The 16388-nt window shown below is 45.0% G+C and overlaps 2 protein-coding genes across 5 annotated transcripts in view; one reads left to right on the forward strand and one right to left on the reverse strand.

The window, feature by feature from the left end:
- Positions 3800-15228, reverse strand: LOC110393577. 2 transcript variants are annotated; one of them, XM_021386563.1, is made up of 5 exons: positions 14716-15228; positions 14334-14408; positions 11718-11929; positions 5941-6032; positions 3800-5775 (listed from the first exon to the last, which is right to left on the reverse strand). In XM_021386563.1, the coding sequence occupies exons 1-4, from the start codon at positions 14985-14987 to the stop codon at positions 5959-5961; spliced, it is 633 nt and encodes a 210-aa protein (XP_021242238.1). In that variant the 5' UTR covers positions 14988-15228; the 3' UTR covers positions 3800-5775; positions 5941-5958. The 2 variants fall into 2 exon arrangements, with proteins under 2 accessions (XP_021242238.1, XP_021242239.1); XM_021386564.1 differs by lacking the exons at positions 3800-5775; positions 5941-6032 and adding an exon at positions 6039-10404.
- MPP7 (membrane palmitoylated protein 7) overlaps positions 15295-16388 on the forward strand; it is a 149096-nt gene continuing 148002 nt past the window's right edge. For 2 of the 3 annotated variants that reach the window (XM_021386558.1, XM_021386560.1), the window contains exon 1: positions 15295-15440. The gene's annotated coding sequence lies outside the window, so the exon portion shown is untranslated. The remainder of the gene's footprint in view (positions 15441-16388) is intronic. The other variant, XM_021386559.1, reaches the window with a different exon arrangement.

Consider the following 16388-nt stretch of genomic DNA (forward strand, 5'->3'; position numbering starts at 1 on the left):
AGAAGTGCCAATGTTATTATACTCACTGTAAATTCATGGGATGTAAACTTCACAGGCTTTTTTTTCTTTTCTTTTGAGAAGAGCAGGCACATTTGAGCCAAGACATCCCTGCTTCTCTCAGCTGCCAGTTCATGAGCACAAGACGTGGTGTTTTTGTTATACTTGATATCAAATACCTAGTGAATAATCAAATACCTGAATGTACCAGAACATTCCCTGCTCTGATACAGCTGTGTCATTTGGTAAAAGCAATAATCACTGAACTTCACCCTTGTCAGATCAGCGTTTTCTCTCCTTGGCTGCAGCAGGCAGGTCTCTGCAGAGTGTGCACGGCTGGACCGGCTCCCCGCGTCCTGCACAGCAGCTCCTCTGAGCAGTGACCCTATGCACGCTGCCAGCAGCACGGAGCACCCAAATGGGGGCCTTAGGCTGCTATAACTTCTTCATACTGCTTTTTCCAGTTTACCTACTGAAACAGAGAATTTGAAGTTATGTGTGAAGAAAAATAAGAATTTTCTCTTCTGTGTTGTTAAGGAGGACTTGGCCAAGGAGAAAGAAGCTGTAACTGATGCACTGGCGTTGACCATGGAGAAGAAGAATTTAATAACAGTATAAATATCTGCTTACACAAACTCTAGAACCAAGTCGCACACAATATTTCTTATATATAATTCTTTTACATAATGCCCTGACAATAAGGAGCCCCTTTTTTATCCCATTTTCCCTGGGAAATGCAGCCTCTGCGTTCACAACGCCTGCCCATTCCTGGTCATTTTTCAACTTGGTGGCATGTGACAGAGAAGCCTTGGAGTAGGAAGCTCTGTGAAATCTGGCAGGTTGCAGAAGCAATGATCTGCAGCTTCTGCAGAGGCAGAGACAGAACAGCTCGCTGCCTGGAGCGGGGGCACGGGGGATGCTGCAGGGAGGAGCGATGGCACTGGGGACGCGGGAAGGAACTGGGAGTGTATGGGAACGTGGGAGAGGAATCTGTAGGAAACCGGCCTTCATGAGCTTTGCTGCAAGCAGCTGAGCCTAGCACGAGACAGGCTCTGCCCTTTAAAAAAGCATATGTGTTCTTTCCAAGGTACCTGCCGGTAAAATGCATCCAGTTAACTCAGCTTCCATGTCAGCACTGAGCAGTGCAGCTCCAATTTACCAGTGTGCTCAGTGGCAGCACGCAACATGGAAGTAGTGTTTTACGATTTAGGATGTTTGATTTTGGCAGCACTTGACATATTGTACACAGATCCCTGCTTTAAAGAAACGGGGAACGTGAAGGTGTCTGCTCGCCTTTGGAAACGGAAATAAATATTAACTTATCTGCACAATGTGTGAGCGGATCTAGCCCTGTTGCAGGAAACTCATTAATCTCACATGGAAAATAAATAAACCAGGAGAGAAAAGGATGGGTGGGATTTTCACTTCCCCTACTTCCGCAAATCGTTATTTTATGTGAACAAATGCATGCCAAGGCTTTTAAAAGGAAAATTACTGCAAAGGGCAAATAAGATTGTAGAATCTTTTCAAAGCTCTTCAGTGGAGGGATAATTCTGGGTGGTGCTGGGACAATTCACCTGCTAAATGCTGCCTGGTAACTCCCACTGTTAGACCACGTTTTCCATTGCCTATGACATTGTCAGACTTGAGCCACCAGGACTAAGATTTTCCATGGCAGGTGCCTGTCAAAGGCTCGATGCGTGTGACATCTGTGTATGTGCATCAAGAATTGCCTCAGGCTGAGCACATATACACCTTTTTGCCAAAATGGTTTTGCTTCTGAACAATTACAAGAAAAAATGTGCTGTTCCCATCACATTAAAAAAAAATGGCTACCTCTTTTTTAGACAGTCTGAAAGGCTCTGTGCTTTGGAATAAGAAGCCTGACATTTGGCAGGAAAAGTGCTTTACTCGCTCTGGAAATCCACCTCAACGTGGCTGAGTTTTAGGCTTCAGAAAGATCAATTTGCTCTTGATAGAGCTTCAGAGCTCGGTAATTTAACGCTCCTGGCTTCAGTGACTCTGTCTTACCCTGGGGCTTACTAAGGTGTCTTTCCTCAGCCAGTTTCTCCTCCACTCCTCTGGAGCCCACTGCTCCAGAGACCTGGGCTGGGAGAAAGGTTTCTGGCTGCTCTACTGAGTCAGTGATCGACATGTGCTGCAAGATAAGATAGGGGAACTTTTGTTTGCTGACAGGGAAAATGTAGGTGGCCACTGGCAGCCCATTCAGAACTACAGTTTTGAGAGTGGCAGAAATTTCAGGCTCATTTTCAATACAACCATGGAAACGTTGCACTTCCAACTTACATTAAATGAGAAGAGTTGGGAAATGCATGTGAGTGACTCTTGCCTTCCAGAAAAAAAATATGACTTTGTACCTAAAATCAGCCACAAGCTGTGTCCTTGCTCTTTCTTCACGGGTGGGAGAGATTGTTGTGTAATGCCTTGAAAATTCAAACCCTTACTGAGATGTCTTTATATGACTCTAGCTGCTGGCCTTTCCCAAAGACAGGCGTCTGTGACCAAGGTAGCCAGCACTTACACAGTCACCCATGTGTTAGTCAGTGAGTCTGCAGCACTCCAGATCTGCTCTCACGTCCTTTGCAAAATGAGAAACTGAAGAGAAGCACAGTGAGTGCTACATGCACTGACTGACTACCTGTTCTCTCTCTGAGCCCAGCAGTTTATTCCCCGATCACTAAAGTAGCTTAAGAGTGAATAATTGGTAAGGTATTCACCAAGCCTACCATGCCAGGTTGAGATTCTTTCTTCATGTTTATCCATAAAATGTGGCAGTCCATAATATTTAATAGTAGTAATTTATTACAGCAAAATATTATTAATAGAAACACCTCAAAGATACTTGTCACAATCCAGAGTTATATTTCTATAGAGACATAAAGCTTTGAAAAGAAAGCAGTTTGAGAATATTTATGAGAAATGCAACTGTAAATTTAAGGTGAGAATATCTATTCATGGTCATAGGATTGGTTCACATTCAGACAAATGTGTACCTGGTAAGAACAGGGGCTGGAAAAGGGAATGACAGCAAATATGAATGAGACACAGACAGCCTTAGGTGAGTGCAGGAACCAATTAAAATAGCATATGACCACAGGATAGGCTTTTCACAGTGTATATTCAGGAGAGTAGGTAGGGGGGAAGTTGAATTGTTGATTTGGATGGCATATATTTGAAATCTAAATCAGATCCTGTTAATTTCTGGCAGACAAATAGGGAGGCAGGAAGGAAAGCTGAGGGGTGCTGCTTGGGGAAACTTGGGATAGAAAGGAAAGGGGGCATTCATCATATTTAATGGTCCATCTCTGCTTTTATATTGGACAAATAAATGGTCAGAGTACAACGGTCTCTAAACCAAGGATCTGTATTAATTGGCCATTATAATGGGTTTCCATCCATGCAAAACTCTGGTAGAAGCTTTTCTTATGGTGTAGGTGCTGAGAAATGTTGCTCCTCCAGATTCCCTGACCACTAATAATAGCTGAGCTCTTGTAGCCTTTTGGTGTGGGGCCACCAGTTTTGGTTGCTTTCCTCTGTCAGCCTTGTAATTTCATTAAATTAAACTTAGCTTTGAGTAGATTCAAGCCTATCTGTGAGAACTCTGTCAGCTCTGATTGATAAAAACTTGCTAACAAATCCAAGAATTATTGGGAATACACACAGACGTATAAGCCTAGATTCCTTAGTAACTAAAAAAAAAAAAAAAAAAAAGGAAAGAAAAAAAAGAAGGGAAAAGAAGTCGAAAGAAAGGCAAAAAGAATGAAACCAGATACTAGAAAACCTGAGAATGTTTTGGATATTTTGAAAAATAGAACTCAGTTAACACAAGCACGTCAAAGTGATTAGGATACCTTCAGCAGTCGGCACAAGAAGCCAGGTCCACCACTCAGCTATCCCAGTATCCCTGTGCAGCCTCCAGAGCTGGGGGCTGGTTACCAACAGCCCTTGCTCTGCACTGATTTTCTCCATGATGAGGGGAGTGGAGATGCAAGAGGTAGGTTTGAAATCCGAAGTGAGGCACCCCATGAATCCTAGCTGCAGCAGACCCTGTCTGAAAATGCTGCATTTCAGCAATTTCTAGCTGTTTGACGTCAATGGATCATGAGTAGTTTCTACTTTGATGAAAGCTACCTACCCAAAATACCGCACTGATCATCAGTCTAAAGACAGTTCCCTGAAATTTGCAAAAATGTTTGCAGAAAAGGGTAATTTCCTTCATGTCTGAATATGTAGTACAAGCATGTAATATTAGCTGGATATCGTTTAAGTTAAGTTTTGATGCACCAACATTTAGGGGGAAGGATAAAGAAAGTCGTTACTTACCCAGTTGGCTGGATATGGCTGCTCTGGGATTAAGCTGTCTGTATTTAATTCCAAAGTTAAAAAAGTGAACTGAAATGAACTATACTTTCAAGTTTTTGGTTTCTATCTTGAGGATCTCTGTGAACAGTACCTGACAGAGGCACAGTGCTGAGACCCACAACAGAGGAACTGGAACTTTTACTCAGGGGTGCGCAGCTTTTTGATTCAGGCATAAATGCTTCCTTACTTATTAAAAGTTGGCTGGGGGAAAGAATACAAGAATTTCGGAGAAGGAATTTTACATATTTCTGATCGTGTTGATATATGTCTGAAAGTTTTAGTCCCAAAACAAAAATGGGTAATTAAAACTTGTGCTTTGTGACTCCAGAATTTGAAAAACAAATCACACAGAATCTAATTAATGTCTATAGGATTACTTTCATGTCTTCTCAGGGATAAGATATTTATAGCTACACATGAAAACAAGAACAGGGCTTAAGGGAATGCAAACAAAACCCCACCACCCAGCACCTTAACTGTAGCATCTGCAAGGCAGCGACCATGGAATACTTGATGAAGTGCTTAAGGCTAGGAAGGCTGATAATGAGATTTCTTTTAAGTTCACAGTGCTGCACATTAAAGAGCCACTGCCAACCTGACTCCGAAGGGAAAAACATTACAGAACACACACAAGATGTTTTTGTTTTTATAGAAGAGTTTTTTTTTTCATCAGCCTTTGCCAGCATCTAAGAAAGGAAACAGGTTTAGAAAGCAGCATACTTGGTCCACTAGTTTTCCGCAGTGTTTTTGCATGCTATTTGTCCACTCTGTAATGCTTCAGTTATAGGTCTGGTGCTGTGCGTGGCCCCAGAGAGGAGATGGAGCTCCCCCCATCACTGCAAGAAGCAGCAGCTCTGTGAGACTCTGCCTTAAACAGAATGCACCAAAGGCCACCTGCACACACTGAGACCGCCTGCACGCCGAGTGCTGCTGAGTGCATAGCACAGCCTGCCTGGAAGCAGACAGCTCCAGCTCCTCTCTCATCTGCCCAGTGAGAGGAACCACCATTTGCTGCAACACCATGCCTGGCATTGCCAGAGTTACACATGGATTATCCGGGTGAAGAAAAGTCTGGTCAGCTTATTTTAGATCTATCTTTAATTAATTTTTTACAAAATTAAATTTTTTCAAAACCAGACAATATCTTACTAAGCACATAAGCCTTATGTAAAGGGACTATAATCTCATGGAACAGCTTAGGTGTAGTCTTATGTTTATCCCACCATGGCTGCTTCAAGGAGCTTCACTATGCAATGTCCCTTAACCCTTTCTGTCTGGCTTTCCCATTCTAAATGGAAGCAGCAATGCACATTCCAGCTGCCTGTGTGGACCAGTCCGAATTAGCACAACCTTCCCATTTCTTCCGTCTCCTACGATTTTTTTTCTCAACACCCACTGGAAAGAGAAAGAACATGAGCTGACAAACAAGTAGAGCACATAAACTTATCTGTATTCAGAAAAAAATGCGTTCAAGCAGCACTATTAATGTTGCACAGTCAATCACTAAAACTCGGGAAAGCTAATTTTGTAATTTTAAATTTTAGCATAGTTTTTACTTACAAAATTGCATGTTAGTTTTCAGTTGTGCTGTGGGTATGAATCAGTTTCTGAACCAAAAGAATCTGCTGCCTGCCAGACCCTTGTCCTCGTTCCTGAAATTGGGAAATGAATAGTGGATGATACAGGGAACTGCGTGAAGAAACAGGATTGTTTTACAATTAGGATAGCAGGCTGCGATCCCTGGAGAACTGCAGTCTGCTCTGCTTCTGCTGGACTGTTCTAGCAGAGGAGTGCTTAATGTTAGTCTCTAATTTCACATCCCTCATCTTGGTGCCAACTCAGTAACCCAGGGTTTGGTTTGCAGACAGCCTTAGATGCCTGTAACTGAGGTGTGCAGGCACTGCTCTTTGAGCGTACAAGGGGATACATAACCCCAGGTTAACCACCAACTGAAAAAAGGTCCTAGGAACCACACGCTGAAATCAGTTGGTGCTTTTAATCTAGCTTAGTATGCAGATTTGATGATATAATGCTGTAATTGCTACAGAAACTGGAAGAGAAATGCCAGCACCACCTGTCCATCTTCACACTCACTCTGTGCTGCAGAGCTGGATTCCCAGGACCTGACAGAAGCTGCAGAAGGCAGACAGGTGGAAGACTTTTCATCCACCCTGCCCAGTGCTCTGAGCTGCAACCACGTGGGCCCTGAGCAGGACAGGCTCCAGCCCCAGCATGGTCTTGTGGGTGATGTTTTGTCAGATTTCCATCCAGGATGAAACATCAGCAGGATGACATTTGTTAAGTATGTTAAGAACTGGCTGTCAAGAGAAAGGGAAATGTGTAGCTGACCACACCTTGGAGTAACCCGTGGTGCAACCTAGCCTCAAAGCACTACATGAAAGAGATTCTTAAATGCTGATAGTACCCGGTTGACCTTGAATGACAGTAACTACTGAATGGCTGGCATGAGCTCAAATATTGGTAGGTCACTGCAGACAGAGGTAAAGATGCTTTCCTGCCCATGGGGCCCTGGGCAACCTGGTCTGGTGGGAGGTGTCCCTGCCCACAGCAGGAACTTGGAACCAGATGATCTTTAAGCTCCCTTCCAACCCAAGCCATTCTAGGATTTTGTGATTCTAAAACCAGCACCAGGTACGCTAAAGTCTGTGCTGCCTAACGTGTTTACATACACAGAAAGCCTGGAGCCAGCTGGAGTTTTTGTTAAATGCAATCCGGAGTAAGAGGATCAGCCTGGCTTGAGTATTCATGGGCATGGTCCTACCCATTGGTCAGAGGAGAAAGATCAGGAACTATTTCCAAAATAAGAACATGAGTCCAGCCAAGAAGGCAGTGCTAGGTATAATAACCATTATCTGCAAGTCATGTAGTGAATGCTGTCACCCGTAAAAGATTTCATCCACAGCAGATTGTGCCACATTTATCTCACCGTTATTATTATTATTGGTAGATTAAAATCAATCAAGAGCTATACAGCTACCCAAACCTCTCTGCTTTTATCTAGCATCAAACTGCATCCAGCAGCATGATTACCCAGTTGTGCATACTGAACACGGAAAGATTGCACTGCAAGACCTGGAGGAGCCACCCTGGAACAGATGCACAGATCCCAGTTGTCATCCCACATCCTCCTGCTTCCTGCACTCTGCTGGTTCTCCTTAGGTCTGCCTCTTGATCTCCTGCCTCTAAATAGGACAGTTTCCTCCTTCCTTCCCATTGCCTAGATGCCAGCAGGGAGGTCACTGGGGGTGCAGGGCAGTGTCCCTGTTCTCAGATCGTTACTTGGCCCTGGCTATGTGAGTAGCAGCTGGAAACAGCCATCACTGGGAAATTCTGTCCTCATCACGTCACCCTAGGCTGCAGCACGTGTGGTGGCTTTGTGAGGAGAGTGCATGCCCAGGTAAGAGGCTGAGAGGGGTTGGAGCCTTACTGAGCCGTGGGAATGATGCACAAGCAGGAGCATAGTTGCAAGAGGCATGAGTTTGCTCTGGGACATTCTTAACCTTCAAGAAGTAGCAAGAGTCTCTGTGAACTGAGAATTGAAATACCCTAAAAGTCAGCCAAATTAGAGTAGATTTTCTTTCAAGAATTAAAAAAGCATCTGACAAAGTCTTCCTTTGCTTAATTTGAAAGCAATTTTTTTTTTCCATAAAACATTTCACTCATCTTTTTTCCATTGAAAAACAATCTACTCATCCTATATTTGGTTTCAGAAATGCCAGAATGCTTTGGCTGCTCATTTCCATGAAGAAGCAGAGCACCCACACAGTGCAGACCATCCGCACAGATGTCTGCAGCCCACATTGGCATGGCCTGGCACAGCTGGCTGGCAGCTGGCTGCGGGGTGGGGAACGCTAAGCCCCCGAGGCAAGGGGCTGCCCAGGCCCTTTAAAGCCTCAGCAGAGCTGCTCACCCTGCTCGTGGGGCCTTGGGAAGCGGCTGAAGGGCTGATTCCCAGCAAGCAGATTTAAATAGGTTTCCAGCTTAGGGAGAGAAATGGATGTTTGTCTCTTAGGGGAGCTGCTCCTTCCTCCCACCCCTCCCTTGGATGTGCACGTACATGCACAAAAAAGGACTGAATGGGATACGAGTGCTTTCCAGGAGGAAAAGACTGTTCCTCTACAGAGGCAGAAAAGCACTTTGGCGGACCTGAGAGGTAATAGAGTTTAACTGAGTTGAAAATAAAAGACTGGTAATGAGATTTTGCACTAGATTGGCTGGCTTGTGCTGGCAGACAGTGAGCACAGCCAGCCTGCTTACAATTCACTGTGCTGAGCTAACCAAAAATAGAAACGGAAGAACCACAGTGTGTTATCCAGTCCAGAGTGGTGAAAATGTTGACCTGGAAGGATTGAGACAAAATTACAGTTCTGAGATGCAGTCACTTGCCTTTTCCTTAGCGTTGTTACGATGGCAGTGACCTTCCTGCTGCAGCAGTGGAGCTCCTACCTCAGCCCTCTTGACAGGAGCACGAGGAAGGGTGCTCACCAGCCGTGCTCTGACAATGGGCCCTGCTTCTGCTGGTCCCAGTGGCTCAGCCCTGCTGCATCTGCAAGGCGGAAGCTTGTGCTGGAGCACATCTGGGGATCCCTGGTAAGTCTGAGGAGTGGTGGCTGTTTCACATGGGATCTGAGCAGGAGATATCCACAATCCATTTCACCCTGGACGTTAGCTCTGCTGCAGCTTGAGCTCAAAGCATCTCTGCTTGTACTTAGGAAGAGGTATATTTGAGACTGTCTCACTAATGCTTACAAGGCATTTGCCAGTGTGTGAGTCATCCACGTCCAAGCAAGGGCACAAGAGCTGCTGCTAAGACATCTGGCACCTATCAAGAAGATCTTTAGCTCGTGCTCTTGTGGCCTTTTAGTACAGACTAAGTGCAACACAGCTGTGTGCAGTCCTGATTTTAAAGATAGGCTGACTATGCCTGGCTAAGCGTAAGAGGAAAGTGTAGATCCTGTTAGGTCATGAAGGAAAATTTATATTCATTTTTGGTGTCTTTCCTGATGTCTGGAGGATTACATGGCTCTCAGTATTTGTCAGGCAGCTCTAGTAAACATTTGTTTAACAATTTGCTGGAGAATGAGGATGCTTTATAATGGCTGATAGCAGCTAGATTGATAATGAGCATCTTCCAGTAAGAGGTGCTCATTTTTCAGCCTAGAGATAACCTCTCACTGTGCACTACATGCACAAGTGCCAGTGCTGCGTATCAGGCATTGTGGCTGCTGTAGCTTCATTTAATGAGGGAGACATCCAAGAGATGGTAACTTCTGCCTGTTCTGGATTACTATCATCTTCTCCGTTCTGATATTCTCCATTGTCAGCCACATGTATAACATTCGTGAATTAGGAGGGCCAGGTTAACTCCAAAGCAAACATCCTCCCCATTTAACATCTGCAGGCACTCAGCACTGGTTACTCAATTTTCCTGTTAGAATAAGATCACTGATTCAGTAGAGTTGTTTTAATTTGATAACACACCATAATTATGTCCCAGTTTGTGAAAAAAGATTTACCTGCCTCCCTCTTGTATATTAGATGATGTGATTTTCTGAGATTATAGTTGTATTTTTCCTGTTGTTCTTGGTGGCATGCCTGTACCTTAGCAGTTGCCTCTTTTATAATGCATTTCCTCAAGCTTACACTCAAAATACTGTCAACTGCATATCATGATAACTTAAAGTAATGCCAGACAGAGATCTGCTTTCCACTGTACAGCCACTCACTGCCCAAAGAGAAGGGAGCAGTGGTTTGTGCTCACTGCCTTAGCTCTGTTTGCACAGGTGTTCTGCACTCAGCCTCCAGGCTGCAAGAGGGGAGGGATTACATGCTGTTTAGGGGGAGAAAATATAGGGAAATGAGATCAGTTCAGAGGAGAAAATATAGGGAAATGAGATCGGGCAACTAGGTAGAAAATTAAAATGAAATGACAGCTGCTTATCAAACCACATATTATTTTTTTTTCATACTTCTGTCTGCCATAGCTTCTGAGTTCTCTTCATCCTTTGAGAGAAAGAAAAAAACGCACATGCAGGATCACACTCATGAAACTGCACATTCTTGGTTTGCCGGCACATCCAAATTCATTAATAGTAGTCAGTACTTTCCTGTAACTGCTAGGAAGGATAAAGAAAACAATGACATTGTAGCTGCCTTGTGAAGCAAACAGCTTATTCTCCCAGGATTTCAGCAAAATAAAGTGCAATCTGAATCGGGGATGATACATCCTCAACTTTGTATTCATTACGTTCTTAATTCTTTCACAACTCCACCATACATTCTAAAGTTGTCTTAAAAGAAATTCAACATCTGTGTTTAACACAGAAATACTCCTTGGTTTAGAAGTAGAGCAAACATTTTTGCTTTGCTAAGTGTCAGCTGAATATGTTTTTCTCCTCTCCAAGCACCGCATTAAAATACAATATGAATATTAAGCTGTAAAAGGACAAGCCTAGTTTTGGTCCAGCAGTGTCCAACCCAGTTTGATGGCAGTAGGAGACATATTTAGGCAAATCCAAAGCATTAAGCAAGATTAAATAAAATATCAGTAGGTGTGCCAGAGATCAGGAGGTGGCAGTAAAACTCTGAGGAGATGTTTGATCTGTGTGTCAATAGCGAAAGTGTTTTAACTGCAAACCAGAATTAATAAATGATTAACTTGTGAGATTCTAATAAGAAAAGAAAGGGATGGTCAGACACCGATCATACAGTGAGGAACATTATGAGGGACAATTAAATGATACAGATTGTACAGACAAAACTGCCTTCACTAAAATCTTAAATAATATTCATAATTAAAATAATTAACAGTTCAAAATAGGAAAATTCCAACTTAGAGAAAGCTCCAATATAAATTCTCAAGTTGGGTGGAGTAGCAACAATGGATGCATTTCAAAATTCAGCAAAGCAGACTGTAGCCTGATGGCTGGGCAATTTCATATACATACACACATAATAAATATATATTCACACATATATATGTAAACACACACGAGTAGCATGTATTTGGATGGAAGAGCAAGTTTCAGAACAGCTTGTCTTTGAAGCAAGATTATGGGAAAACATACAGGAAAGTATTCAAAGTAAAACAGAATGTGAAATATCAGTCTAAAGGTAGGATTCAAACTTGGAATGTGCATGAAGCAAGCTGCTTTATTTCTGCTTGATTTACTTTATTTAGCTTCTCCTTCATAAATGAGAAGTCGGTGGCATGAATGGTAGAATATCAAAATGGTCTGCAGCAAGGAAAACTCTAAGACTGAGAAACATGAACGAGATATTTGGTGAAGGGAGAAAAGCTGGCTTTGGCCACTTACCAAAACGATGTGCATGTTCAGAGTAGATGAGGCACAGCAAAAACAGCCATGGCAAGCTCGACTGACGTGTGGAAAATAGAACGATCAGACCTGAAGGTGGCTGCTTGCCTTGCATACGGACCTTTGTGACAGCTGGATTCTCTTGAAGAGAAATATGCACACTCCAGAAAATCAGAAAGGTGGTCTCACAAAAATTCCTCAGAACTCTAAAGCTGCAAAAGTTTACAAGATGAAGGACAGACTGGAGAGAACTGATACAACTTGAATTTTTTTATAATGAAAGGAAAAGTTAAAATTACCATAAGGGTATCTAGAAAAAGATTCAGAAATTGCTATGGAGGACTCATAGGCAAATTGTTCATGAATATTGAAATATCATAGCCCTGTTTCCTTAGGAAACAAATCTAAAACAACTAAAAATAATGGTTAGCACATTTTTGTGTTTATTCATATTAATCTATTCAAGCTCCATATGCCCTACATAAACATGACAGATTTATACCATATCAGAAAAGGAAACCTGGATTCTCTAGAGAACTCTTTAGTTTTTACAAGTGAGAATTTAACCACAACTGTAATGGGAAGACCAGGGAAATAATGTGCACACATGAATGCGCATGTTCTTCTAACAAAATTATTTGCATAATTCATTTACTGCACCTAGATATACTTCAGAGTTTTGCCGAACAGCAAATTTCAGAAGGTTTTGCAATTACAGTAGGAAAAAGTGTGAGAAAACCAAATCAATTTTTAATAAGTTCATCTGTTTTTACATTCTTCCAGCATCCTCATTTTGCAATGATTTTTGCTGGTTCCAGTTCCACTCCAGGTCCACAAGCCTGTTTGAATATCATGAAGATGAAGCAGTAACACAATAAAGCAGCAAGCATTTTCAGCGTATCGGGAAAAAAAAGAAAGATGTTTGAGGATTTATTTCACTTGCTGCAGTAGTGCTGGAATTCGAGACAGAAACATAAATAATGTTGATTATACTTCGTCAGACTAAAATCAAGGGACTAAAAAACTTGACTCCGGGCTGCTGTCATTTATAAATATTCTGGGAGCCATTCAAATATATGTGTTTTTTTAAAAAAAATCTATTTTCTAGAAAATTCCCTGAATAAGAACTGCTGGTAAACTCTTCTCAAATGTAATGTGATACAAGCTGTGTGCCAAAATCTGGAACACAGCTGAGTGCTCTGAATGGAGTGGGAGACACCTGAGATGGTTCTGTTAAATTATGCAAGAATCTCAGCTATGCACAGCAAAAGCATCAGTGTCAGGAGGTGAAGAACACAGCACTCTATACACACACAACTAAATGTGTTTAAAGCAGGAGTTCTCAAAACTCTCCCAGGAGTTCTGGCCACATTTTGTAGAGAAACTCTTAGCTTCACTTCCCATTAATGATCATAAAATATCTCTGTGCCAGATATAGCAATTGCCTGCATGGAAAAATAATTTTAGGAAAGTATTTAATACGTTTTAGCTACCTTGAAACAACAACTTAGCAACTGCAGAGAGGGGCCAACATCTTGCAATTGGCTCTTCAGAGTCCACCAGGAGGACTGTGGGCCCTGGAGCAGCCTGCAGCCATGGTACCAGCTGGGACATCTTCCTATGGCATTCCTCCACGAAAGATGTAGGAGGTTACTTCTGCAGATGTTTAATCTTGTCAGCAAAGGAGAAGAAAATCCCCAGCCACATCAGTCGCGTTTAAAGTGTTTTGGGCACTAGTGTGTCACATTAGCTTCTGTAGTGTCTTATTTCCTCTTGTACTTTTCCACCAGTGGAAGTCCTAGGAGAAAATCAAAGGAACACTGGCAGCTAACCTCCCTGAATTTAACTCCCTATCATCTGCAGGTCTGGCTCTTAGACTTTCAGACTTCAGATTGATGTAATGATGTTGGGATGCTTAGTCCTTAGCTGAAGTTGTGCTGGAGAATGACGTTTCCTTCGGTTTGCAAAGAGCACTGAACTGTGGGAAGATATTCACCCTTAGCTTCATTTCTTTTGCAATCAAGTGGGAGTGGTCAGCTTGCAGGATTTGCTTTGTTTGGGTTTGTGGAGAATAGGTCCTTTTTCAAAACTGAGGGCTCAACTCACTCTTGCCAAACACTATAACAGGAAAAGAAGGGTAATTCTTGGATGGGTATGATGGCAAATCATCTTTCTGGCTGGAAGCCTTGTTTTGGACTTTTGTTGCTTAGTATCCGTCAGCACTTTCATTCTGAGGAATTTAACTTTCTCCTCCAACAACTTGGCCTCAACTAAACGTTTGCATATAAAGTGTCAGAACTCAGAAGTTTTTTTTTTTTGGTTTTTTTTTTTTTTTAATTAACTTTCCAAATGAGGTTAAGTCTTGAGATATGAAAAAAAGTACTTGGGGGGTACTTGACATTAAAAGAAAAAAATTATTAGCATGGCACATGTTTAATCTTGTAAAATATTTATTTTAAAGGAAAGCAAGATGAACGTTTAAAGTATGACCTTGAACAATGCAAAATACTACAGATTTATCCTGAAACTGGGCTGTATTTTGAGGTGTCTGGCACCTCTAGCCATTGCAATTACTCCACTGTCCTTGAGAATAATTTATCACAAAACTAACCTCACCTCTTCCACTGATCTCCTTTCTGAAATGCTTTAGGTGCTGATGGATCACAAAAGGAAGGATCTTGTCCCCAGCCTCTGAAGATACGGATAAGGAGGAAGTCATTGTTAATGATTTGCCGATCTGAGCTGAAAACAAATGGCAACATAACGAAACCATGTAGTACTGCAGTGCCAAAAACCCTCGTATTAAGTCGAACAGAAACAAGTGTCAGAGGAGGGTGAATGAGATCAGCTGCACTACAGTTCGCACCCACATGCGTTGAGTGACGAAAGATCGGCCCCCAAAACGAGAGGACGTCGTAAGAAACCAAGGGCCTACAGGAAACACTGACGCATCTCAGCGACCTTTTGTTGTAATCAAATTTATCACCCCGAATCCCACCTGAGGGCAACGCAGTAAAGCTCCGCAGAGTACAGGAGAAAGAAAGCTGTCCTGAGCCACCTGTACCGCTGTGCCTTTAGCTGAGAGCCAGCCCGCCGGTGCTGAGCAGGGCTGCCCCTCCGCAGGCGGCTGTCGGCGCACCAGGCGCTGCTCTCCGCTGCCGCCAGCACCCCGGCCCCAGGCGGCAGCCCCTCAGCGGGAGCCCCTGCTCGGAGAGGAGCAGCCTCGTGCTCCCGCGTTCCTCTTGCAGGCTCTGCGGAGCTTTTGCTCATCTCCGTGTTTGTCACGCGACAAACCCACACCTTGCAACACAGACACAGCACCACAGGACCTCCCCCCCTCCTTTGCCGAAGCCACCTCAGCGCCGGCCGGGGCACGAGCCCCAGTCCACCTGGCGTCACGCGCCCACCGAGGGGCGGGCCGCAGCCTCGCCCGGCGGCCAATCAGCGCTCCGCCCCGCGCCGTCCTTCCTCCTGCAGCCAATAGGACGCGAGGCTTTCCGCGGCCCGGGGCCTGGGCGCGGGGCGGCGGCCGGAGCCGGGCTCTGGCAAAGCGGTCGTTGGGATCCGCGCGCTCCCGCGGAGCTCCGCCCCTCGGGGCGGGGCCCAGCGCGGCCCGGCCCGGCCCAGCGCGGCGGCAGAGGCGATGTGGAGCCGGGACGCGCGGCTCCGCTGCTAGAGGGAGGCTGGGGTGCGCTCGCCGCCACCCGGGAGACCCGGCCGCAGGTAGGAGCCGCCGCCTCCGCCGGGGGAGGCGGGCGGGACGCGGCCCCGGGGGCGCCGACGGGGGCGCCCGGCCGAGGCAGGTGCGGGGCGGGGGGCGCCTGAGGGGGCGCCGGGCTGAGGCGGGCTGGGGGCGCGGCCCCCCCGGCAGGTTCCAAGATGGCCCCCGCCCCCTGAGGGTGGCGCCCGACCCCGCTGCCCCTCGGCCCCGAGTGCGGCCCCGCGGAGCTCCCACGGGTCGGGCCCGGGCTGGGTCCCGCCGGGGCTGGGGACGCGGGGCCGAGTGAGCTGCCCTGCCCGGCTCCTGGAGTCCTGCGAGGCACTGGGAGCTCGTTCCGAGAAGTAATGGATGTGAGCGAATGTTAGGGGACATCAGGCGCGCAGCCGGGCTCGCAGAGCCATAAATTTTAATTCGCGGCTGTCGGTACTGGGAGGTGTGCTCGTAGGTTGGTTGAGAATAGCATAACCCAGGCGTGAAGCCGGCCCCTCGTTGGTTTGTTAATGCCCACGCTTAATCTGCGTTGAGCAAGCCTTAAAAGCATCCCTAAATAGCATTATTAATTGGGCGAGTTGCACGTGAGCAGTAGAAATGACCCTGGATGCGGCAGCACTCGGAGCGCTGTGCCTCACCACTGAGGTCCGGGCTCTGCTGCTGCTCAGTCCTTGGCATAACAAACCCCTTCCTGCATCTCCAGAGCTTTCTCTGATTTGGTTTCCTAAACAGCCCTGTGCATCTTTGCCTCTCCTTTCTGCTGAACGTGGTGTGCAATAACTTCAGGGGCTTTCGGGGCGGGCATCCTTCAGCCTCACGGAGATCTTCTGCACTGAATTTCAGCATTTCATTTCTACAGTTTTCAGTGAGGTTCAGAGTTCTTATTTCAGGCTTCCCTTGTTCAAGATCCTGGTTTCAAGGAGAGCTGCTCATAGCCATCATTCTTTGTTAAAAGTGCC

Source organism: Numida meleagris, chromosome 2, assembly GCF_002078875.1.
Source record: "Numida meleagris isolate 19003 breed g44 Domestic line chromosome 2, NumMel1.0, whole genome shotgun sequence".
Classification (NCBI taxonomy): Eukaryota; Metazoa; Chordata; class Aves; order Galliformes; family Numididae; genus Numida; species Numida meleagris.